This window comes from Sebastes fasciatus, chromosome 16 (genome assembly GCF_043250625.1).
Source record: "Sebastes fasciatus isolate fSebFas1 chromosome 16, fSebFas1.pri, whole genome shotgun sequence".
Lineage (NCBI taxonomy): Eukaryota > Metazoa > Chordata > Actinopteri > Perciformes > Sebastidae > Sebastes > Sebastes fasciatus.
In genome coordinates, this window is record NC_133810.1 from 19,574,408 (window position 1) to 19,601,446 (window position 27,039).

The 27,039-nt window shown below is 41.2% G+C and overlaps 1 protein-coding gene across 9 annotated transcripts in view; it reads left to right on the top strand.

Annotated features, from left to right (window-relative positions):
• LOC141752633 (neurexin-2-like) overlaps positions 1 to 27,039 on the top strand; it is a 204,337-nt gene that overhangs the window by 91,165 nt on the left and 86,133 nt on the right. For 6 of the 9 annotated variants that reach the window (XM_074610689.1, XM_074610688.1, XM_074610693.1 and 3 more), the window contains 8 exons: positions 1,356 to 1,517; positions 10,324 to 10,753; positions 11,426 to 11,809; positions 12,650 to 12,853; positions 17,716 to 17,742; positions 23,742 to 23,861; positions 23,946 to 24,327; positions 26,265 to 26,455. In XM_074610689.1, coding sequence (XP_074466790.1) covers positions 1,356 to 1,517; positions 10,324 to 10,753; positions 11,426 to 11,809; positions 12,650 to 12,853; positions 17,716 to 17,742; positions 23,742 to 23,861; positions 23,946 to 24,327; positions 26,265 to 26,455 — 1,900 coding nt within the window. The remainder of the gene's footprint in view (positions 1 to 1,355; positions 1,518 to 10,323; positions 10,754 to 11,425; positions 11,810 to 12,649; positions 12,854 to 17,715; positions 17,743 to 23,741; positions 23,862 to 23,945; positions 24,328 to 26,264; positions 26,456 to 27,039) is intronic. The other 3 variants (XM_074610691.1, XM_074610695.1, XM_074610696.1) reach the window with 1 other exon arrangement.

The window sequence follows — 27,039 nt, forward strand, 5'->3', positions numbered from 1 at the left end:
AGAAATTTCCAAATGTCAAAAGTTTTTGATCCCCAATCACAGCATGGCTTTTTCTATGGTTTTCCTCAAGGTCTTAATGTTGTATTTTGGAGGGACTATTTATTATTTTGATCAATTCTCCAGTGTTAAAAAAATGGTGACACCAAATCTGTGTTTATTCTGATCTGATTTATGTCTAGAACAGCTTGACACACACTGCTGAGCTCAAATTAATCTTCAGGTTCCCAGCTTTCAGATGATGTACACCACTTCTATGTGACATCTACTGTTGACCTGCTATCTACCCCTAAAGACCCCCTGTACCCCCGTAAAAAAGACAAAAAACGGGTCTATTGTGGGTCTCGGACGGTTAATAGAAATCATCCCTTTATTATCTATAAGGCCAATTGTTTCCTAAACGTGTTATATTGCAATTGTTTAAATGCTATTTTCTCTCTATAAAAATTATCATTAAGCATGTGTACAATATACAGTAAGACAACTATATTGTGTAGTGAAGGTGTGAAGCTGTTTATTTGACAGCTGAGAGAGCAGTTTCCTCTCCCTTAACATTTGATTTGGTCTCTGATATTTTACAAATTTACCGGCCTGATTTTGACAAAAGCTTTTATGCATGACATCTTTTCCACTCAAGCCCTGCGTTTATAAAATGATCGTGATCGGCCTGAAAAATTTGAATAGTTAGTTGACATTTTCAACATGTGTGTTGCCTGCCTCTTTTGGAGCTCTCGTTTTTCACTTAAATTCAGTTTTTCACAGGAAGTACATTTTATTAATGAGATTTTCACAGTCGATTTTTCTGAAAAAAAAATATTTTTTCCCATCACAACTAAATTATTACTGTTTTCACTTATTACCCCAAAGTGGGAGCTGTTATATTTATGCAGGAATGCATGTTAACTGTAGGCTTATTATTGTCATGGCAACAAGCTTATCATTTCTTCTCCTATAGCCCTATTCAGTCATTCATTTTCTTTGTCTCTGTATACTGATGAGTCTGATATGGGAATAATCTTGTTTTGTTGCTGCCAATACACAAGCAAAGTAGCTTGCCATCTTGATATCTATAATCTCAAATTAATTGAGTACAGTGTAGAATTCACATTGCTTTGGAGCCCAAATATCAGTGGAAGGAATATCTATGGTATATTGACTCCACTGCAAGCCTGCTAATATATCAGAAATAGGGATCAGCTGAGATTAGTGGACCCTTCAAAGCTGTTCTTGTAATTGCCTTCAAGATCCAATGTTAAAGCAAGCTCAACTAGAATCAAGAAATGAGGCATGAAATAATTAGGACAGTTCTTTCTATCTGACTTAGAATCTCTCTATGTCTCCCGCAATGGCTCCTCTAGGTGACAATCCTGGTGGATGGGATCCTCACCACCACCGGCTACACTCAGGAGGACTACACCATGCTGGGCTCCGATGATCTCTTCTACATAGGGGGCAGCCTGAACACAGCCGACCTGCCAGGCTCCCTGGTCAGCAACAACTTCCTGGGCTGTCTGAAAGATGTGAGTACAGCTTGACCTCGCATCCCAGCAGAGGACTGGAAACACTATCCTCTCCTCCTTAGATAGCACTACCCCCTTCCTATAAGCAGAGCATGTTCTGCGTATAGAAAATCACCCCTCACGTATCGATTCACCCGTTGTAGGGTGTTTGAAGGAGAAACATCCAGCTGCATATGCGCCGTGCGGAGCATATGCATTTATAGATTTCCTGCGGGAATCCCTTTGAGAATGTACCTCTAATATGCAAAAGAAACAGATGCATCATTCCTGAGACACTTTTCATCACTATTTACACATTTTTAAGCTTTTTAACCCTGGCCTGTACCTGTCACATTGATTATCTTGAGCAAGCAAGTTAAGATCACGTCCTCTGCATTAGAATTAATATAGACAAAAGCAGTGAATAATGGATTAATGCCCAATTTCAGCCCGGGCTTACAAATTTTTAATGAAGTGAGCAATCTCATGAAAAGCAAATGACATTCTACTGTTCTGTGTGTGCATCAAAAGTGAGAGAAATGCTTCCCCTTACCAAGGACGGATTAGGAGGAGACATGACTAAACCAGGCAGTAGTTTGAATTAAAATAGTGAAGTGGAAAGAAACAGAAGTGTCAGGGTGGCAGATCGGTGTATATATATTTTCTTGGGGGTCAATACCCAGCTCAAACAAATGAGTTTTCTTCTGGCAGAGAGACTTACGTCAAAGGATATAAGACCATTTATTCCATAAATGCTTCTAAACTGTTATAATGCTGCGCTCTTGATCCCCATTAAATCCAGCTGTATGGGATTCAGCAGGGAGTACAATGCACCAAGGACAGAACAGACACATCACTTAGAGGATACACAAAATGCACAAGGCAAATAGAGTAGAAATGACCTGACTAAGCTAGTAACAGCAGCAGGAAGTCGAGCAAAGTATAACAAGCAGCAGTATGTGTGAGAAAGAGAGATTGACTGTCATATAGTCTTCTTAAAAGTAGATTTGAATATTGATGGAGACTTTGTGTTTGACTGCAGTGCTCTGCCAGAACTAATGTGAAAAGACTTATTTTTTCACTTTCAGATTTTCTTATTGGAACCCAATTGAAAAAAAAAGCACTTTCACTTGCCAAGTCCCAACCACAAAGCATCCAGTTTGTGCAGTCACAGGATGTATTGATGGTGGAGAACTGATATCATCAGCCAGCTGTACTTGTGTCCACAACAAGTAATCTATGTTTCAAAGTTCATGACACATAAATAGAAATGTTAATAATTAATTAAAAAGTTGAGCGGCTCAGAGGAGCGGCTCGTCACTTAAAGGAGAAAAGCTGGTCAACCTTAACAGCCCACCTTAATAGGTGTAGCCGGAGTTGCAGGATACAGGAAGTTGGCTACGGTCTCTCCAGCTCGCTTGAGCGGAGCGGAGCATGGATGTATTAAAAGAACTGGATACAGCGTTGGAGGCGGGGCCCCGGTCATTCCTATGAGAGTTGCTCATTGGCGCATGAAGCCTAAACGGCTCGACTTCCGTCTGAAAAACTACCCGGATCTTGGCGGAGTGGCGTCCGAGATGATTGGCGGAGTCGCGTCCGCTCGGTCACATGACTTGGTCACAGGGTCCCAACGTCACGCCGTCGTTGCGGCTTGCGCTCCAGCCTTGGTTTGGGTCTCACTCACATGAATGGACGAAGGGAAATAACTCTGGATTCAGCTATTAGTGCGTTTTACAACTTTAAAAACGTAATTCTTTAAATAAGGGCTATTTAGGTGTTCGTACTGGGAAGTTGATTCAACAAAAAAAATGATCCGCTGAGTTACAGACGTCTCTTTCCCAATACAAGTATATGGGAAAAAGTATTTTTGGGCCCAATGCATCACGTGACTGACACGGAAGTTGCAGTATGCCGTTTGGCCACCACGAAAGTCCGGATCGACGACCAGTGCACTTCCTGGGGACTTGGAGCGGAGAAGTTGTAGTTTCGTAGCATCACCGACAAATAAACTATACACACACTGCTACACTTATGTTCACAGCTATAACACCATCAACAACCTCACATTCACCGCCAACACACACACACACATGGTCTGTCGGTCACTCGCTAAAGTTACGCAGACTGTACGTGTGTGGCGGCGGCGAGCACGAAGCCTCCGGCAATGCTAGAGCTGCTAACGTAGCACAAATACACACACTGTTTGTGGGCAAATCGCTAAAGTTATGCCGAACAGACAAAGCCTGACAACCTGCTAAACTAAACTAAATGTGCGGTGGAGACTTTTACTGGGAAAGTGGCTGCATGTCCGCGACACTACACGCAGCATTGTGGCTGCTAAGTTAACGCTCCCGGACGGCTAAACTGGGGACTCAGTTGTCTGTTGTGCTCCTACACTGCAGCTGGCACACCACTGCATGCGAGGCACAAATCTTGTCGGTTAATGGTTAATAATCAGTTAATCAGGGTCGGTTATCGGTTAAATTTTTTTTTCAAAATTAGCATCCCTATTTTATATTATTAGTAACATTTATTCACAATGCTCAGCTCCACCCAAACCAGCTGAATACGCTTCTTTTGTGTGAACATTTAGAAATATATCCAACACTCACATTTTGTATCAAAACATCTTAAATTCAGCAGCATGTGCATGTTTTTTTTTCTGTATGCATTTCTTTACATTTAAAATGTGTCAAACTCACACTATTAAATTCACATCAGATTAATGTCATAGAAAACAAAACAATGTTTTACTTCACATGCATGTATTACATGCATTCAGTGTTTTTAACAGTTAGTGAGATGACTGGCACTGCATGGAGTCAACAAGAGAGGTGTAGCCTATGCTGGAGTGTATCCACTTAGGTTCACTCTTATGGACTCATTTGAATGTTCATCTGTCAGTCTTGTTCTGAACTTAGATTTCTTGACATTCAAGAAAGCCAGCTGGGCTGTATCGCTGTCTTCTGTCTTACTTTGATGGTCCTTGAATAGCGTTTCAGCCACCGGTCATCGCCTCTTTTACAATGCCGCCATCGGTGAAGGGTTTTTTGTGCCTTGTTAGGATGTGCGCCACTTTAAATGAAGCCTCTGTTGCTGCGTTGGCCTTCACCGTCGGTTTGGTTAACAGAGCCTGTTGTCTTTTAAGCGTAGTTTCCAGCTCCTTTACCTTCTCTGTTCGTAGACTGCTACCAGCAGGAAAGTCACGTGAAAAGTTGCCGTAGACTTAGGCGAAGTGGCGCTCGACGTTACATCTTCTACCGACTGACACGCTCACAGCGCAAATGAGACACACACACTTGTCATTCACATTCGTGAAAAAAAAACTCTGTTTCCCATTCCTCATGAAAATAGTATGTTTTTTTCCTTTTTTTGGCCTGGCTATTTCCCGAGGTCATTGTCAAATCTGGTGTGTACTTGCTAGCCTGCTAACATCGCCTAATGTTACGGCATAACTGATGTAACCAAACTTGGCAGCAGCGTAACTCGTTTAATTGACAGCTGATTGGCAAATAATCAGTTTGTGTCAGAATGGGGGGGGTCTGTGAATTGGATTGGATAGAAATTTAGGTTTACATAGTGACTTTGTCTTATCAAATTTGTTTACATATTCTTTGAACCTTTAGCGAGCGACTCAGAAACGAGCGACGTGTTGGAAAACCCCTCTCTACCGCCACCATGAGGTTGATATCTGTGGTTTGAGTGAAACAACGACTATTAGATGGAGTGTCGTCAAATTTGCTACAAGGTCCCAAGAGGATAAATTGACTTTAGTTTAGGGCTGCAACTAATGATTATTTTTGGCTTGATTAATCTGCCGATTATTTTATCGATTAAAGGACCAGTGTGTAAAAATTAGGGGGATCTATTGGCAGAAATGGAATATAACATTAGTAAGTATGTTTTCTTTAGTGTATAATCACCTGAGAATAAGAATCATTGTTTTTTTTGTTACCTTAGAATGAGTCGTTTCTATCTACATACGGAGCGGGTACTTTTGTCGGAGCCTGCCGCCATGTTTCTACAGTAGCCCAGAATGGACAAACCAAACAGTGGCTCTAGAGAGGGCCATTCACGTAGTTCTCCTACATGCTTGGCATACAGGAGAGGCTTCAGTTCATTGCAATCGTTTCACCTCACCGCTAGATACTGCCAGATCCTACACACTAGACCTTTAATCGTTTGGTCTAAAAAAAATGGTCAGAAAATAGTGAAAAATGTCCATCCCAGTTTTTCTGATTCCAAGGTGATGTCTTTAAATGTTTTGTACTGTCAGTCCAAAATATTCACTTAAATAAGATATTTAATAAATTTGAGAGGCTGAAAACAGCATTTTCTAACATTTTTGCATGGAAAATTACTTTCGCAATTAATCAGTTATCCTAGTAGTTGCCAATTATTTTTTTGTCGATCAACTTCATCATTTTAGCTCTACTTTAGTTCTCCCCTGACTTTTCATCTAGCCCCATAATCAGGTCAAATTATTTATTTGACCAATACTTTGGTTTTTAAATGCCAAATATCTGCAAAACTAATGATATTCCCATCAGCATCAGCTGTATTTTCTGTTATCATTAGCTTGCTAACAGGCTAAAATAAAATAGTGAACCTGACAAATATTACCTGCTAAACATCAGCAGGTTAGGGTTGCCATTGTGAGCGTGTTAGCATGATGATGATGGCATTTTGCCCAAAGTACAGCCTCAGGGATCTGCTAGCATGGTGTATAAATCGATACAGCATAGTATCGTGATATTTTCCGTGGCAATATTGTATCGATTCACAGACGTCAAGTATCGTTTTTTTATTATAAAACTATTAATATTGCAAATACAAGTATATGATAATATAAGTGTAAACTCTAATACAAACAGTTCAGTTTTTCAGGTGCTTGATGCAACAATTGTGTTTTTATGACTGTGTTGGTGAGTCTGTCTGCTTGATCCCATTATGCTACAATAAAAAATGATTGGGGTGAGATAAACAGAGTGAAAACAATATCTTATCAGATAAAACAGATGCTGACAAACTGCATAATTTGCTGTTGAACAAAAGGTAATATATCGCAGTATATCGAAATATGACTTATCACAATAATCAGCACATCGCAAAATGTTTAAATTTGCAATAAGTATCGTGATAATATCGTATCGTAGCGCCTCCGGGGATTCCCACCCCTGTACTACTTCACACTGTCCACACAGTCTACAGATCTGTAATTTTGTGCATTAAACTCAATAAATGAATGTGTATTTGTTGTAGCATTAATAAAGTACATGATATCAACATTTTAAAGCACTCAAGCGTTTACTGAATGATTTTTAAATGGAGTGCCTGCATCACTACTCTGCAGTGTGAATATGCTGAAATGAAAATTAGATGTTATTTATGGGCAGGTTATTGTCCCAGCACCCTGCCAATGCTGCAGCCCACGCTCTGTGGGCGGTGCGGCTGGTGGTAGTGTTTAGACCTACTACCGCTGTGCATAGTCACACAGATGTACTGTGGGCATGCAGGGAGAGTACGACGGGATAAAGAGTCGATGTGGTGACAAACCCGAAAAGTCCCAGTAATGAGGGCGAGCGGTGGCAGAGGCAGAGCTGATCAAATGGGATCAGCGTTGCCTGAAGATCCAGGAGGCAAGTTCAGAGACGGGTCAGTCAATGCCAGAGCTGTGAGTTTGGTGATGGAGTCGAGAGACAAAGCTCAGCAGTGAATGGAAAGAAATCTTAATCCATGCAGGAAAGAAATAAAAAATGTCATTGTATAAGCAGCACATCTATTTAGGGACATCTGTCTTATTTTATTGAATGTAGAGCGTTTGGGCCATGACTAATCCCTCAAGACGTTACATGATAATAGATACGAGTGCTTCTGTGTAGAGGCCATCGGGTTCATCAGGTACAGGAAGAAAAATGGCCACTTTCAGACGAGTGTCACGACTACAACAACTAGCAGGGGGAGACGAATTTGTCTTTGAAGTCACCAGCTTATTGGTCTGTAGTGTGTGTGTGCCCACAGGATATCCCAGACTGCATCATTAGGTCCCTCTGCTTTAATGCTTGAAAGATTGTACCCAATTTGGTTATGAAGAATGTGCTCACATGGCTGTTAGCGGCGGAAAAGGTCTTCATTCTCTGACTGCTGTTATTCTTCACCATTTGAGCATAAAAGACACGAGGGCTTTGTCAATCGACACTAGAGGAGCTTTATTCTCGCGTTTCGGGACACTCCGTAATCCTTGTCACATACAACAGGCGTCTGAATTGGTGAAATAGGATTCCACTTCCTGTATTGTGCTTTGGCTTATTATGTAACAGCCCTGCAGAGGTCACAGTGTGCCTTTTTGTCGGCAGCTATGTATTTCTGTTAGATGTGGTGCTCCTAGTTGTAAACAATATAACCGCTAATGCACTGTTCCGCTTCGTATAAGTGTCGTGATTGACCGTCTTCCCGTTTAAAAATTGCCTGTTACACTCATTTCTCGATGGTCAGTTTCACCATCTGATTCCGCTGCTTAATTAGTCACACCGAGGCGGTGTGTGAAGTGTGATATTGGCTCAAATTGCCTCTCGGCTCTGCTGTTAGTCCTCTGTGCAGTGTGGTGTGTCACCTCAGGCAGCGGCTGGTCACAGAGTGATGTGGCAGATAACAGCGGGCTCGGGGTGACTTACAACCGATGCAAAATGAGACAAGGATTGTTGTCTCCCGCTGTGCATATTGATGAACCCAGACTGAAAGTAGAAAATAATGCAATAAACGCATGGAGAAGCCCGCACAGGCGCTCTATTGAAGTGTGCTTTCAGTATAAACAGCGTATATTTTATGTGTAAGTAAATATCTTTTAAAAATGTTATTTGTATTTCTTCCCGTTTCCTGTGATTGATCCAAATGTCCAAATCAATAGCCAGACATTCCTCAAAGACAGAGGGAGGTCTATTGTATATTCACTGCAGCCAGAGTGTATAATTAGATTTCTTACCATCGGTCTGAAATTAACTTTTTTACTGTCTGTCACTGTGGCAGGCAAGTATTTTTTTTTTTTCTGCCACTCAAAAATGGTATCTGCCACTTTTGTAATCTATGCGCTAAATGAAGGAATAACATTTTAGGTCTGATGTCATTCAATGTACGATATATATTTTACAAAAAAACAATATGTGCATGATAAATTCCAGTGTTCGAATTACACCGTAGCTTCTGGGGGAGCCCTATTTTTCAGGGGTGGGAGGATACTTTACACAGTACTATAATGTACTCCTTATTTGCATAAAAACACAATTCAAATGATTAGGAAATAAATGATTGTATTTTTAATTAAATATTTGCTTTAATTAAAAAAAATCTTGGCATCAGTAGTTTTAATTATGTATTATCAGCTGCTTAGAGCACATGTTAGGAAGTTAAACAGGTCATAATTCCCTATCTAATATCTATTTTATATTGCTGTGAAAACATATCATTTAAACAACTGCATTTACTAAAGTTTCTCGCGAAAAACTTATTTTTTTTGTCGAGATTACATCTGAACACACTATGATAAAGTTAGAATTTACCTTCGCCCAATACTAATTTTTACAGAACAGAGCTTGAACGCACCATAATGTAACTCTCCGTTAACGTTAGTAGCCCCGTTATTTAGCAGAGCAGGACTGTGCTGCCCACCGGCTTCTAACAGGTAACGTTACTGGCTGTCCTGCTGTTGATTTCAACACATATTTGTTGTTCACAGTGTAGCTTTATCGGGGAAAAAATAGGATGTACCCCTCAGATTTAGTAGCACCATGCTTTTGAGTGTTTTTTTTCTCTCTGCCATGGCTGCGGTCCCAAACAAACTGAATGATACAGCGTGCAAAGTTGTCATTGTGCATGTGTAACCGTGGGAAAGCATCAATACAGTGGAATCAATAGTCACAGAGGCATGAGATGCCAAAGAATCGGACAACAAGGAAGCGGTTCTCAATGGGAACCTATTCTCTATTCCCATCCCTCGCGTTTTCCCTGTCTGCCGAAGTCCGGATTGCCTGATGATTTTATCCGCTGCCAACAATTTACCCACATTTGGCGGGTAGCGGGTGCTAATTTCAGGCCCTGTTCTTACCACTGCATCATGAGCTCAGCAGTGAAAATGAACACTCAAGTTTGTTGCCCTCTTACATTTACTAAATGTACCTATTTAAATACCGAATTGTGTGTTTTGCATGTAGAGGATCAAATCCGCCTCCCTTCCACCCACCACCTCTGCTTGCACTTGATCTCCTTCAGTTTACTTAGTATAAACGCATATAATTGTTTGCCATTGTGTAGGTGCTGTGTCTCTGATTCCTCCTTTCCGAATTTCAGATTATTCTTCTGTCAGACCCATTGTTCGTTCTTTAGTGAGTCAGCTAAATGTCTAGAAATGTAAATGTTTGCATTTGCATCTAAATCTAAATCCCCAAATGTCAGAATGATTTCAGCTCTTGCTGCCTCCTTGTTTTTGTTTGAGTACCTGTAAAATACAATGCGTTCAGTTCTACATGCGTCCTCTATCTCTGCATGGACACACAGCACGAGTAAGGAATCTTTTTATTCAAATGCCTCTACATCCGTTTAATTAAAGGTGCCAGTTTATTGGATGGACCTGTTGAAATGAAACCGTCAGGATATTTTCTATCTGAGCTCTGAGTTCAGGGATGATTCACCGTGTTTTCCGCCGCCTGTCCTTGTGAATGCTGCTGTGTCATATCGATTCTAATATTTATTGATGAGTAATATTCAACCTTTGCACCGGATTTATTGCTCTCCCCAGCTGTCGTCTCACCACGGCATCTCTCTCATTCATTAGGTGGTCTACAAGAATAATGAGTTTAGACTGGAGCTGTCGCGGCTGGCTGAACAGCGGGACCCAAAGATCAGTATCCATGGCGACCTGATATTCAGCTGCGAGGATGTGGAGGCCCTGGAGCCGGTCACCTTCGATACGCCGTCTGCCTACTTGACACTGCCCAGGTGGAACACAAAGAAGACGGGCGCCATATCTTTTGACTTCCGCACCACGGAGCCCGGCGGCCTGCTGCTGTTCAGCCACGGCAGCCTGCAGGGCGCGCAGCCCGACAAGAAGCCCCGGGCCGACTTTTTCGCAATAGAGCTGCTGGATGGGTTACTCTACCTGGTCATGGATATGGGCTCTGGCAGCATCAAGATGAAAGCGAGCAACAAGAGGCTCGACGATGGCGAGTGGTGCCATGTGGACTTCCAGAGGAGAGGGCGCAACGGTAAGAGAATAATGTGTGTTTGTGAAGCCTTCTGTCTGCTTCTGTTACTGTTTTTCTCCACTTTTAGCTGTGGAGCAGAAAAGGTTCCAAGCTGTGAAACCGCCATATGCCAGCATGGATCCAGTCACGTCGGCACACTCTTGCTTTTTATTCACTGGCTGCAGTGAAACATGCAGGCATATTAGGTTTTAATTACAATGATATTTTCAGTAGCTAGAATCTATGTATGACATTTTGAAACCTATTTCACAAGTGGCCAATTATACAGTCACCCACCTCAAATTGGGCCTTATTAGTACATTCCAAATGTCTGCCTTATTAGTTGAAGCCAAAATACACACAGCTCCTTCTATTTCTTCCTACACTTCTCTATAAATATATTTCCTCCCTTCTCAAGCAGGGTAATATGACAATGCAGATTTGTCATTTATTCACTTTTCCAGAGCAAGTTTTAGTTTTGGCTCCTGCTTTTGCTCACAAAGTCAATTCCCAAGGACTGGCTGTGCAGTTTCTTAATCCACACTCTTTAAAACAAGCAGAGACTAATGCCCACTTCCTCAATCTCACAGTTTGTTCTCACTTCTCACTTAGCACAGCCCACACACACCTGTCTTCATTTTCTGCAACAGAAACATTGTGCAAGTACAAATTGACTCACTGCCCGCCCCGCAGGCTTCATCTCCGTGAACAGCCAGAGCATCCCCTTTTCTGCTAATGAAGGCAGCGAGATCCTCGACCTAGACGGGGACATGTACCTCGGAGGTCTGCCCGAGGATCGCCAAGCCCTCATGCTCCCCCCCGAGGTGTGGACCGCCTCCCTCAGCCTCGGCTACGTGGGCTGCGTGAGGGACCTCTTCATTGACGGGCAGAGCCGTAACCTGTGGAGGCTGGCGGAGGTTCAGAGTGCCACAGGTGTCAGCAGCTTCTGCACCAGAGAGACTCACGTCAGGTGTGCCAGGGACACGTGTGCCAACGGCGGACACTGCAGAGAGGGCTGGAACCGCCACATTTGTCACTGCAACGGCACCGGCTACCTCGGTCCCAGCTGTGAGAAGGGTAAGAGTATTCTGAGACGGATGGTGGTGGGTGGGGAGGATAAGTGATTTCAAAATGCTGCTGCAAAGCTTTTAACACACTTTGGCCGGTATTTTATTTATTAACTTAGCTGTGTAGTGGCTGGAAAGTGCCTGCACAGATGGTAAAAAATGTAGATACAAAGAAAATTCATTATCAGGCCTTAACGCTGCAATGATAATTTAATTTGCAACTGCAGTATGATCATCTACATACTGTATAATGTCATACCTATTCAAATAAGAGCTGAGTGCTCTCAACTCAAAGTAACCCTCTACCAAAGCAGTCTAGGTGACAATGGATGGACTATATTTATTTATTTATTTTTAAATTGAATCCACAGTGAATTAGAGTATTTTCCTACAGTGTAGTGATTCATTAATGAATTGTCAGTATCACGAGGTGGCCAGTGCTTCATTAGAAATACAGTGCTGCTTCGGCAGAGTGATTCAGCCTGAATCACTCTGCATTTACCATGCAGATGTTTTTTTCACAGAGAGGCCAAATTACGTAGATCCATTGGCAGCTAATAGTATGAGGGATATATGAATATCCCCTTTGTATTGCACTGTGATGGGTATAAATCCTTCAGAAATTTGATTGCTGCTGTAATCTTGCCGCCGCCTTCGCATGCTCCAGGCCTTTTCTGCCATCTGGTGCGACTGATGAAAACTGCAATCTAAAATGATATCATGCTGTACCTGAGATAAGCTCAAATTTTGTTTTTCATTCCATAAATGCCACTTTGTGTTTTTAATTTAGTGTTGTGATTCCCTCTGGGGTTCAGTGTCTGCTAACGCTTCCTCTCCCCGAAACCCGTAGAGGCCACCATGGTGAGCTATGACGGCAGCATGTATCTGAAGGTGGTGCTGCCGAGGACGCTGCACACAGAGGCCGAGGACGTGTCCCTCCGCTTCATGTCCCAGAGGGCCTTTGGCCTGCTTATGGCCACGACCTCTCAGCAGTCAGCGGACACCCTGCGTCTGGAGCTGGACGGGGGCAGAGTGAAGCTCACTGTAAACCTGGGTAATGCTGCTGCCAGCAGACAATACCAGTTGACCTTTTAGGGCGCGTCACGAAGCTAGAGTTCTCATGATATTAGTTTTGTCTCAGACTCTCCCATATTCATCTGCATACACAATAACTACAGTTGCTTAAAAAGATCACATCACTTTTAATTTATTTGTAATTTTCCCAGAGATCTGTGGTGGTTTCACATTTATTCAGGGTACATCTTTTTAACTGGAAATTAGTGAATTGTTCATGAATGGTCAGTTTCAAATCAAAGTGATAACACATTAACCATAATATAAAAACAAACAAAGTGATTACATAATGAAATGTGGACATATGGAATGGTTTTTGATGTGGTTTCTATTTCTGTCTTTTTTGCCAAATATACTGGGGTTTGCTTATACCAGGAAGTGAAAAAAACTCAATTAACTATTATTATTCATCACATCAGATGGATTTTAGAAAGAGATCATTTTGAGTTTAAAAGTGGTCAATCTATGGATGGGATTCACATAAATAGTTTGACCTTTTAGGAAATGCACTTCTTCACTTCCTGGCGAAGAGTTAGATGAGAAGGTCGATACTACTCTCATAACTGTGCATGAAGTATGAGCCAGCAGAGGGTTAGCTTAGCTTAGCACAAGGACTGGAAACCAGGGAAAGCAGCTAGCCTGGCTCTGTCAGATGATAACAGAATCCACCAACCACAACCTCTAAAGCTCAGTAATTGAGCTCATTATAGCTTTTTGGTTTAATCTGTACAAAAACTGAAGTGTAAAAATTATAATTCACTGTTTATTGGGGGGTTATGTGTCGGCCTATTTTTTCGGCTGCGCACAGTAACTTCCTTGAGTCTTTGCTGGTTGCCTGGCAACCGCTCAGAGCCAGATATAGTCCAATACATAACCCCCTACAAAACAGAAAATTGTCATATTGACACATTGTTAGGTGGCTGTAGCTTCATATTCAACAGTGTGTGATCTTCTCATCTAACTCTCCACCAGAAAGAAAATAAGCATATTTCCTAAAACTTTTGCTTTAAGTCATCCAGGGTTGACTATGGACTTTTTTGTTTATAGAGTAGCCTATGCGTCTTACTGTAACTACTAGACCGCCAGGACGCCCAGACAACACGCTTGTAGTACATTTATTAACCATTTGTCTACCGGGGTGCCCCGAAATGTATAGTTTTATACAGTAAGAGAATTATCACCATATTTTATCAACATATTAAAATATATAGCAGAAACAGTTCAGAAAAGAGACAGCGCACTGAGCGTCAGTTCTGTGTCACGTGGGTTTCGCCACTTGTCCGCCCCTTTAGGAGACTAGCGACATGTCCTGGGTCTATTATCTCAAATGGAAGGAGTGAATGTGAACACAGATAATGACTGATTCTTTCACCTCATAGTCACCATAGTAAGTATTGGACCCATTTTTCAAGAACCACATATCTTCCAAACATTCTGATACTAAAATTGCATTTTTCAGATGGACAAATCAGGAGAAAATTACTCACTTTGTTTTGTTTAACAACTTTGTTGTTAACTTTGAGACCTTTCTCTGTCCCCGCAAAAAACTCTTGCGAGATCTGGCAACTAATGTTCACAATACTTTTTTTCGTAATGCTAGATATGGCTGCTAGCTGTGTAAATATCTAATGTTAGCAAAAAGAAATACAAAAATACATTAAGCAAATATAATCCAATCTGCTTTCATCCTTCCACATGACATGTTCACAATACTTCCAAACGAGGTGGGGGGATGGAACACGTACGTCATGACCACAGCCACTTAGGAGACAGGAAGTGTATACCATTTCAAACCATTGGCAGAGCTTCTAATGCGTCATCTTTGTTATAGAGCATCTTTGGATATAGTACAAAACTGAACAACTGATGTGAAACATATGAATATCTAAATTTTAAAATGAATCTTTAAAAATCATTTTGAGGAAGTATTTTTTTAATACAAAAAGCTATGAACCTCAAGGGGTTAAATACCTTTTTAAGCAACTGTAGGCGTGTATGTATACTCGGTCTCTCTCTCTCTCTCTCTCTCTCTCTCTCTCTCTCTCTCTCTCTCTCTCTCTCTCTCTCTCTCTCTCTCTCTCTCTCTCTCAGTTCATCCAGTGGTCAGGTCCCATCTGACCGTCTCGGCTCTTTCAGCCCTTCAATGGCTTGTCTGCAGTTCAAGGAGAAGGCAGTCAGAGACCAGATCCGCCATTACGCTGAGATATTACCACTTACTGCTCACGCCGTAGATGTGACCATTGTAGTTCCCTCCCCTCACATTTACTGGCCTGTCCAGTTCAGAGTCGCTTCACTGAACAGAGGGCGCAAGTGATGGACACACACACACACTCTCTCTCACACACACACACACACACACACACACACACTCACCTGCTGTAGAAAGTCACTCTGGTCTCTGGCTGTCTGTATCCACTGCTCTGTGATGGTTGACAGCTTGAGAGCACTCCTCAGCCACATGACTTATACACCAATATATTCATGTACAGTCGGATAAATGGCTTTCGTTATTCAGAACATGCAAATGATGAGTGGGTGAATCCATTTTGAGGCCAAACATGTGAATATTGCAGATGGATTTAGAAGGTATTAGCTGTGGCAGACACGAGGAAATGTTAGCAAAGCATCACATTTGTGCTGGTGTCATTATTTCACGGTGTAAAGTTAATTGTGGCTGCAGGTGGTGCAAATCGCCCTTTTCCTCTGTATTTAACTTGGAAAATATTAATAATTACCATCAGGCCTGCAGAACAAGCAGGAGACTGGGTCATTTCAGTTAACAACACTTTGAGTTTAAGAGTGAACACGGATTAAGGTTTGGGCTTTTGAGTGGAGGTGCATTGGTAGGTCAAATTTCCAAAACAATCAAACTACCAAGTATGATACCCCTAAGACACATTAAATTACATTTATTATTCAGTAGTATTCAGTACTCAGTAGTATTCAGTGAAATTAATCAATCACATTAAAGAGAACCTATTATGCTAATTTTCATGTGCATACTTGTATTTTGGGTTGATACTAGAACATGTTTACATGCTTTAATGTTCAAAAAACACTTTATTTTTCTTATACCAGCTGTGCTACAGGACCTCTTTTCACCCTCTGTTTTGAAATGCTCTGTTTGAGCTCCTGCCCCTCCCCTCCTGAAAAGCCCAGTCTGTTCTGATTGGTCAGCTGGCCCACTCTGTAGGGATTGGTCAACTGAACCAAACTCTTCGAACTCCGCTCCAGCTCAGCTCTAACTTTCTTCATTTGAGGATGTACCAAACTAGCTGCCAGGCAGGTATTATGCAAATGTGTTACTTGGTGACATCACCACGTTACATAAGAAAAGACAGGATTTCAATCAAGCCGTTTCAGGCAGTTCAGGAGCAGTTTTTCTGTGGGGGAGAGTAACTCCCTTTGGCCTAGACTTTGGGATTTGTAACTTTGCCCGCAAAATAATTTACTATAAATTATAAAATTGTGCTGTATCATTGAAAAGTACATATATACAGATTTGGACCATTTGCGCCAATAACACAAGCATATTGTAGAACCTCTGATATGATTGTGACACATCATGTCAATCTGTCATGAATCAGTCACTTCACTCAGTGCGCAACGAACCGTTCCAGCTGCTGCTTAGCTTAGCTTATTAGCCAGCTATCTAACTGGCGTGCATGGAGAAATATTTGAGTCAGTCCAAATCGTCAAGTGACGATGAGCCCAAACTAGCTAATTTGAGAAAATATGACGACAACAGCGACCAAAATGTGTCACGTGTCTTCAGGTGCTAACGAACGAAGCCATGAAGCCGGCTAAGTCAAAGCGACGTCTGATTAAAAAGGAAAAAAAAACATGATTCAAATTGAAATGTTTCTATTTATCTCAATCAAACAGGTCTGAAGTATTTAGGTTGAAAAGTTTAGAATACAAATAGTTCCAAGACTATGGTAGTGAGCATTATGCTTAATCTGTGTTACGATTATGAGGGGGTCCTTGGAAAATGTTTTCCCCTTTAAGGGGTCCCTGGCCCTAAAAAGTTTGCGAACCCCTGCACTAAAGGGAAGGGAAAAAGCACAAAAGCATAATAGCTCCTCTTTAATGTCTGCATCACTTAAGAATGTATGTGATAAGCAAGTAGGTTGTCCTAAACAAAAATAATACATCTAAAAACAGCTGAGATGATTAGATCGGACAAGAAACGACATGTATTGCAAATTGTGCATAATCCCAGTAATTGCTCTAACTTAAGTATTGTTAAGTAGCTGCTCTCGCCTGTTCTTTGAATTAAATTCATTCTGCTCCTTTGCGTGATGGATGGTTTATTGGGTTTCACGTGTTGAAATCTTCAACCAAAATCCAGCACAGGTTCCATTTTTGTTATCTGCTTCAGACAATTTTCCTCACAGCGGTGCGTGTTTGCTATATTACCCCAAAGCACGCATCAGTAAGACTATCAGTCGCAGTATCTGAAACAGTCATTTGCAGACACCTGAGTGTAAGCAGCCGTATCCGAGCCGATACCGGCGCTAAAAATAATACCGCTGCACCTCCACTTTTCCGGTCAATAAAACTCTTATTGATCCCAACTTTGATCTGCTCTATTGTTCTTCCAGCAGTGCCAGACACACGCTGAGGTTTCCCTTTCACTCACTATTCTTCTATTTTTCTAATGTTATGTACACACTACAGGGAGGAAAGTGGCGGTTTAGACTCTCGAGGCTGTCCCCGGATGGTGGGCTCTGAAAAGCACTGAACTGTCTGCAGAATGTACCTTGAAGGATGTGAAATATTCTCCTCTTTTTGTGCTCTTTTTTTCTTTTAATCTCACCATCTCACTCTCTCTCTCACCAGATTGTATCAGGATAGACTGTAATCTCAGTAAGTGTTTCCTATGATTATTTACTGTACCATGATTTAGAGAACATGCACTGTAGTGTAATCATATGCCTCTTGCTCTATTCCCTTATGAAACGGAACAGCATTCATTTCTTCTGCCCCACATTGTCCTTTGTTTACTGTTATGTTACGCACAAGCATCATTGCAAAAATAAGAACATGAGACTTCAGTTAAATATAATTGGCATTTGTTTACTCTTCACTTATGAAATCCACATTTTGAAATGACACATTTTCTCATCATTACAATGTGATAATCTTTAAATCAAATAGCTAGATTTTACATACAGTAGCCTGCTGCCAATGAGTCATTCATTTGCTTGTGTCTAATTTGCTCACATTATCTGCAGTGAGAAAAGCAACGCTTAGTCTCTGTATATAGAAAAATAACTTGTTTTGATTAGTGGGTAATCACACCTGCAGTGGCAGAGCTGAGATTAATTTAAAGGTTAGAATCTGATATCTGATCAATAGATGATTATGAAACAAGACTGTTATCTATCAAAAAAGATGGTTTTGCTTAAATGTTGAAACATGTTTAAGAGAGTACAGTTAGTTGCAGCCTTCTCATTTTAGGTGAGTACATGTAGAGGAATTAGGGCTGTCAATCGATTGAAATACTTAATCTCGATTAATCGCAAATGAATTGCAAAATGTACCTTAAAGGGAGATTAGTCAAGTATTTAATACTCTTATCTTAGTGGGAAAATATGCATGTTTTATGCAAATGTATGTATATATTTCTTATTGGAAATCAATTAACAACACAAAACAATGACAAATATTGTCCAGAAACCCTCAAAGGTACTGCATTTAGCATAAAGGATATGCTCAAATCATAACATGGCAAACTTCAGCTCAACAGGCAACAACAGTTGTCAGCTTGTCAGTGTGCTGACTTGACTATGACTTGCCCCAAAACTGTATGTGATTATCATAAAGTGGGCATGTCTGTAAAGGGGAGACTCGTGGGTACCCATAGAACCCATTTTCATTCACATATCTTGAGGTCAGAGGTTAAGACACCCCTTTGAAAATGGCCATACCAGTTTTTCCTCACCGAAATTTGGAGCGTTATATAACCTCCTTTGTGACAAGCTAATATGACCTGGTTGGTAGGAATGGATTCCTTGTTTTCTTGTTTCATAAGATGCCAGTATCTTTACTCTAAAAATTGCAAGTTGTGTTAATGCGTTAAAGAAATTAGAAAGAAACTTTGACAGCCCTAAATGGAAAACATTCTTTTTATGTAAATTAATTCACCAGATGTCAGTTTTTAATGCCAAAATTTAAATACAGTAAATGTCTGAGTCTAAGTATTCATCATACATCAAGAGACACTTGTTATCTTGCTTTGTGATACCCCAAAGATTTTAATGGTGAGAGGCATCCTGGACCATATGTGCTATAAAATGCAGGATGAACAAGCTGGACAAATGTACTGTATAAAACGGCTTAATATAAAAATTACTGAGAAACATGACCGAAAATCATGAAATACATTGGCATGCTGTATTTAAAGCAAGCGAACATAATTCTATTGATTAAAAGGCAGATTCTGCTCTGTATCAACAGAATTGATTTTCTGCTATTCTATACAGGAATGGAGTGGCACTTTAAGGTTTTTGTACCGCGGTGATGTTTGAATTTATGATGTAGATTGTCGCTCACACCTGACAGTGAGAGACAGGCAATTTAAGTTTTTGCTTCAGTCTACAGCGGCGGGAGAAAGAGATAAAAGCTATTGGCAGCGGAGAGGTGAACGGCTCTCTGATACAGATCATCCATTACAGAGAAGGCTCATAAATGCTTATAAAAAGTTATCACTATAATCGAGTGCTGGCTGAAAGCTTGTTTCCGCCCCTCATGTATGAATAATTCCTGGATTCACTGAAATGAAATGTTTAACTGTTAATGTTCAATTTCCCAATGATTTGCACTCTGAATATCAGTCATTATATTGTATTTATGCTAACCTGAGATGAAAGGAGCTCACTGCAACAACTGCTTATGTACTCTCAAAATATATTTTAACATTTAAGCACATATAATAGAATAATCAGTAACCTGCGGACTGTAATTTTGTCTCATGCTTATCTATTGATCTGATTTAATGGCTATACAGCCACAAAGGGGACACTTTTATTACTGTTACAACAGATTTACGACACGTGTGTGAGCCTAAGCAACAGTCCGTTATATTGAATGGATTACATTGTTTTTCACTGATTGAGGTGAGTAGTGTGTGCGTTCATGGGTGTGTGGATGGTTGGACAGAAGTGAGGTGTGCATGTACTGTCTCTGTAAACCAGTTCAGAAGAGCCTGTTATAGCCATTTTATGGTTCACTGCACTCAATAAAAAGTAAAATATGCAGATAAATAATCATGCAAATAGCAGAGAGAGGTTAAACATGGCTTATTAAGAGAAGCCGTATATCCTTTATCACCTTAGATATCCGCCAAATAAATTGCCCCCTCTACCAGCAGATGGCATTATACCATCATGCACTATCCACAGAAATAATGTACTGTACTGTATGTGCATCTCTTTGTGTGCAAAATGAACCATCTTCCTGATCAGTTATACTGTATGTGTGCTACACCAGTGACCTCTGACGATCTTACTTCTGCAGATGTGATGATGGATGGCTTGTTAATGGATTTTATGGTTGATAACAGAAAATGGAGCCAATTTTTAAATTGCAGAATAATCTGCCTAAATGATTTAAACAATCATTATTTAGTGAGCGCTATCATTGAGGAGAATCACCAACCTGGACTCGATGTGAATTTTAAATATCCGTGTTTTGACTACCTTTAAGGATCATCTTACAACTCGATTCAGATTTCTCAGGTGATCTTGCGAGCGTAGCTTCAAAGAGACAGCCCATCTGCAGCAGCTGCTCGGAAGCTGTCAGTGGGAGGGAAATAGTTGCAAGAACAAATGTTGCTGCAATGCTCCTTGATTAATTCTCCAGAATATGGGTACACAACACACTTTTGAAATGAGGCATTTGTCCTACAAAATTACAGAATTACCATAACACGCTTTGATTAACACGCACATCCTGCGTTCAAAGTCTCGGCTCACTCATAATGCTGACCTGTATAACTGCACCATGCCTTTGAAGTTATCCTTGTTTGAAAATATGAATCAAATTCAATTTAAACTGAGGATCAAACTGGACAAAATAGACCCTTTTACATGTGCGGCAGACTCTCAAGCCTCTGGAAGCTGAGCTTGTGGAGCGAAGGCACTTTGAAAGGAGCCCATATTTCAAAGGGTTTACAGTCAGATGTCTGTGTGAATACATATTATATCCCACCATTTTACTCCCCACTGTTAGAGATAGATCACTATCACTGATATGAAACACGGGGCTGCGCAGTCAGTTTTACTACGTGTGCTTCATTTTTATTTACTGGGACAAAATTCTTTATGACCCCAATCTCAAATCAAACACTACTGCAACAAATAATACTATTAGTTGTACAAATGATAGTTAATGTTTAATGATACATCAATTTAGCATTGAATCAGAGATATCGTCTTCTTTATTCTGCACATTTACCTTCCTTGTCAAAACCTGGCACCAGGCAGCAACCTCCAGTTCTGAAAAGTGAAGCCAGTGCGGAAGGGCCTTAAACTTTCATTCTTTTTTCAGCTTTTATATAAGTCTGTGAGAAAATGACCCTACTTCTCACTTGATTTATTACCTCAGTAAACATGAGTTTATGGTCTCAATCACTAGTTTCAAGTCAGACAGGTCGCTACCGTGTTTTCGTCTTACAACTTTAAACCTTTCACAGTGTGTTTTCAGTGAATTGTAACATTTTGGTCGCCTAAAAATATCTTGTTCAGGGTTTGGTTGTACTTAGCTCCACACTCTCGTGTCACTTCTGGTTGCAAAAAAACAAGATGGCGACGGCCAAGATAATGAACTCGAGGCTTCAAAACCGTAGTCCCATTGACTGTATGTAAGAAGTGGACATAGTCACTGTGATGTCACCCATTGGTTTGTGGACTGCGGTTTTGAAGCCTCGAGGTTGGCATTTTGGCCGTCGCCATATTGGTTTTTGGCCGTCACCATCTTGTTTCTTTGCCACCCGAAGTGACACAAGAGGGTGCAGCTAAGTACAACCAAACGCTGAATAAGAAGTTTTTAGGCGACTCTCAAAATGTTACCATTAACTTTCATGAACTGAAAACACACTGTGAAAGGGTTGAAGTTCTACAACGAAAACACGGACAACACCTAGACCAGATAACACCGCAGTAGCGACCTGTCAATCACAAGGTAGCCACGCCCTAAAGCATACCCTGCTTTATGGTCTATTTGACTCTAAATGGGACCATAATTTACTAAATGAACATCATGCTGTATTGATGAAGACTTGAAACTAGCGGTTGAGACCATAAACTCATGTTTACAATGTTTACTGAGGTAATAAATCAAGTGAGAAGTAGGGTCATTTTCTCATAGACTTTTATACAATCAGACTTATTTTTGCAACCAGAGGAGTCGCCCCCTGCTGGCTATTAGAAAGAATGCAAGTTTAAGGCACTTCAACATTGGCTTCACTTTTCAGACCCGGAGGTTGCCCAAGGCGTAGTCCACGAAATCAATGGGGGACGTAATGGTAACTACGTTCACTTCTTATATAGGCTACAGTCTATGTATTACATTACCCACAATGCAATTTGACAGTTGAGATTAAGGTGTGTTATGCTAGTAGCCTTGAGCCGCTAGCCTCAAGCAGAGACGAGCAGCGGGCTGTAGAGGTCTGGTCACTTCTTTCTAACCCCACTCACCCAGATTATTATTATTTTTTTCAGATTTGTAGTCTTCAGCACCACCCGATTCTGAGGCAAGTGACATCACTTGAGTCAATTTACCAGACTTTGCACAGCTCCCTCTGGAGACACTAATACATACAACTTTTTTTACATATGTATTAACATTAGTACTCCCCAAGACCTGTAAACAGACTTGGAGGCACTGACATTAGAGATCAGGGAAGCTCCCCTCAGAGAAGCACAGATAAGATAAATAGTCCACTATCCAGCATTCCACTATCTCCTTCTTCATTACAGCAAATGTTGTCAGCACCTCTGCTTTCATGATGGAGAATTACAAGATAAACATTTATAGTTCTGTGTTGGACATGACTCCAGCGAGTGTTTTGTTTTTCATTATAGAAGTAAATCCGTCAAATACAGAGGCAGCAGGACTTGATGCGATTGATCTGTTTGGGTTGTGTGTAGTCGATATTCAGCAGGTGGATGCTGGTATCATGCGGTGCGCTGCAAAGACACTTGATATGCAGCCCTGGACAAAGTCTCCAGTCGCACTTTTATTTCCCCGAGGATGAAACAGTGCAGTGTTCGGAAACCAGTTGATGTTTTCCATTTATTGCCCTCTGTACGTCCCCTGTAATTCTCCTACACCCTGAGCTCAATTAGACAGACAAACCCCTAAAGGCGCAGTCAGCTTAGGCATGGCCAATTAGTTTCCCAAGCGATGTCAGAACTCCTTTGAACTGCCGTGTCGGCCTGTTGCCTAGGCACTGATTCGGGATGACGGTGCTGCAGTGGCAAGCCTCTGCACTGTGACCTATTTTGAAACCAGCGAAAAAGGCAGAGGATAGTGCAGAAACTTAAAGCTGTATGTTGTAGCCAAGCCTCTAGAAAATACCTAAACTATCTTACCCTATAAAGAGAAAGCATGCGTCATGCTATTTCGGCACAGAAATTATTTTACACGTCGGCCACTCAACCTACAGAATAGGAGCTACTACTGCAGTTTCTTTGTTTCATTCCTCCTTCAACTGTGTATTGAAAGAGTGCAAAGTATTGTTGGCAGGTGAATGTTGATGGCTGTATGTGTGTGAGTGCTTCTGGAAGTGAGTGTATGTATTGACCCTGAGTAGAGAGAGCTGCACACGGTATGATTGTCACTTGACGCTTTCCTCCTCTCAGGCAAGGGACCAGAGGTACTCCTGGTCGGCGAGAAGCTGAATGACAATGAGTGGCACACAGTGAAGGTGGTGCGGCGTGGGAAGAATTTGCAGCTCTCTGTGGACAATGTGACTGTGGAAGGTATACAGTAGGAATAAAGGAGCTTACAAAGGTTGCAGATATTGAACGGTATTTGACATCTAAGATGCGTGTTTTGTTCCTCAGGCCTCATGACGGGCGCCCACACCCGTCTGGAATTCAGCAACGTCGAAACGGGGATCATGACAGAGAGGCGTTTCATCTCCGTGGTGCCTTCCAACTTTATCGGCCATCTGCAGGCTCTCTCCTTCAACGGGATGCTCTATCTGGACCAGTGCAAGAACGGAGACATCTCATACTGCGAGCTGAACGCTCGATTTGGCATGAGGCACATCGTGGCCAATCCTGTGACTTTTCTAGCGCAGGCCAGCTACTTGGCCTTCTCCACCTTGCAGGCGTACGCCTCCATGCACCTTTTCTTCCAGTTCAAGACCACCAGTCCCGACGGGCTGATACTTTACAACTCTGGAGATGGTAGCGACTTCATCGTAGTGGAGCTGGTCAAAGGGTAAGTGCTGCGGTGTTTGGACTGAGCAGTAATCTACATTGGGGAGAGTGGGATGATTTGAGCCTGTGGGGAAGTTGAGCCACCCCTAGTTTCTAGGCAACCACAGACAAAACTGGGTAGGTGACCACATTTTGAAGAGTCGTCCATTTTACTGACCCTGTGATGGAGATAAGTGGTAAGCACATTTAGGTTCAAAAAACATCTTTTTGCCGTTCAAAGTGATTCATGTTCAAGGAGTCATGATTCTTGTTTCTGAACAGTTACAGAAAATCAGTTACAGACAAGTTTGAAAAAAAATCACTCAAGTGTTAGTGCTTTAGGAAGTTACAATATGAGGCTATACTGTTAGCATGACATTAGCTCTATATTGCTGGATGATACTAATTGGTTAAAATGGCAGGGCTGGGGTAATTTGAGCTAAAAGGCCTGAGGAAAATTGAGCCATTTGTAATTATATATTATTAGATTTCAGCTTCAACTTGTTATGTAAATCTCAATGTAAATGGCAATGGTTCAATAAAAGATAAATAAAAAGATGATCATATAGGCTCATCAACTTTTAACCTTTTCTAGGACGTGATTGATTCATGTTTTACGGTGCGTCACCTCTGTTATGGTGCACTCCTGAAGCAACCTCTCTCTGAAGAGCCACTGCCTTTAGGCACAATGTGGGGGAGTTCTTTGATAACCTCACTTCAGTTATAGACAGGTATTATTGATAGACTAGGCATACCGATATTGCTCAACTTATCCTCTCCGTAGGCTCAACTTACCCTTCATCGGGGGCAAGATGAGCCAAAAGACCAGTCATATTTTGAAAAACTGTTTATTTTAGATCCAAAGTGATCATTCCCGAGGATTCACCACATCCTGAAATATATGTACATGTTTTAGTTGGAGACATTACTGTCATTCCCTCACTTTAAAGACGCCTCAAGTAAAAACTGGCTCAACTCACCCCAATCTCCCCTACAGGCCTGGAATGAGGAAAGACAGAAGGGGCTATTTGGGACAGGAACAAACTATATATACCTAATTTTGCACTCAGTCGTTTCTTTCAGTGCAACAATATTTGTCTTGTAAAGCTGAAGGCATATAAAGAGTGCTTTTTTTACTTTACTTCTTTCATTGGCTCAAAATGACTTGATCATGATTCATATCTTCAATCCATCCGCCTGCAGCCGTGTAGAGAGACACAAAATACCTCTAAAATCATTTGTTCATCATAAATAATTTTGTTAAGCAGATGGAGGAAGCATGAGCTTCCATTACCACAGAGCCGGTGTCATTCTCACACTCAGACCTAGTCGAGCACATTTGGCAACAGATACTTTGGGAATGTTTTATTCATCGTAGATCATTTTCGTTCCAGAGAGAATAGGAAGCGGAGCAGGCAAAGCAACAATTGTAGCTTCCCACTGTCAAACCTTGCACAGACTCTCTCCCAGCGAGCAATTAGTCAGCAAGAGGCCTTGTTCGGCTCCGGAGCCTGCAGCAGAAGCTCGCAACAGCAACACAGACGAAAAATGGCTTCCAACACTTCTGTCATAGTTTTCAGGCTGCTCAATGTTTTGTGTGAAGTGTAGCAGCTTTGTCATGGATGTTGCTTGAATTCGAAACAAGATTTAGTTTTTTGACAGTCTGCTGATCAAATTTAATATCAACACGATGATGTGCCTTAAGTCTTGCTGCGTGTGTTTTTCGTTCATTCACTGTTATTTATTTGTACGTCAACAAACAACATTTCAGATTTCGAGCTCCCTCAGTGGTTGTATCCCAAAACAGACTGGTAGACAGCAGTGCACGCAGCTGGATGCTGAGAATAATTTGAAACATTCTACAGTATAAATCACATAACAGCATACGGTGGATACTGTTATTATACTGTGGAGAAATGATAAGAAACGCTAAATGTAAACATCTGCATTATCCTGTAGGTATATCCATTATGTTTTTGACTTGGGAAATGGGCCGTCGCTAATGAAGGGAAACTCTGACAAGCCACTTAATGACAACCAGTGGCACAATGTGGTGATCTCCCGCGACAACAACAACGTGCACATCCTGAAGATTGATTCCCGCACTGTCACCCAACACGCCAACGGAGCTCGCAACCTGGATTTAAAAGGTAACCTATCCAAACAATGGAAAGTATTTTATTAGAGGACACGGTGAATACTTGCTTCGTTCTGTCAGATTCTGCATTGTGAACCAGTTTTCAATCATATTCCAACATATTCGCTCTGAAATTTGTATTATCTTGCACACTTTTGTGTTTAACATGCTATTTTTTATTTTTTATAGAGGACAATATTTAAAGATGAAACATTTCTTTTTGTGGTAAATCTCAATCTTCCTTTGTTGGTTTATACCAATATGTCGCTAACAAGAATACAGACTTTCATGCAACTGTGAAGGTTCAAGCAACTGCTTTTGCATTGCGCATGTTTAGCAGCTACAGTTGAGTAGCGGGCAACAATCAATAGCTCTGAAAACGATGGACCAGGTGTTAGCATCTGAATTCCACCATTACAAAGTTTATGTTGACATTGTCAGAAATCAGCTGGGTTGCACGAAAAGGCGCGTGAATGACACGATAATGCACAAGGCAAAAGCATGTAATTAGAACGCCATTCTTGCTTTAGGCCTGTCAGTTTCACACCATGTAGTCCGTACTGACTGCAATGTAAATGCCTCTGTGTGAATATGCTA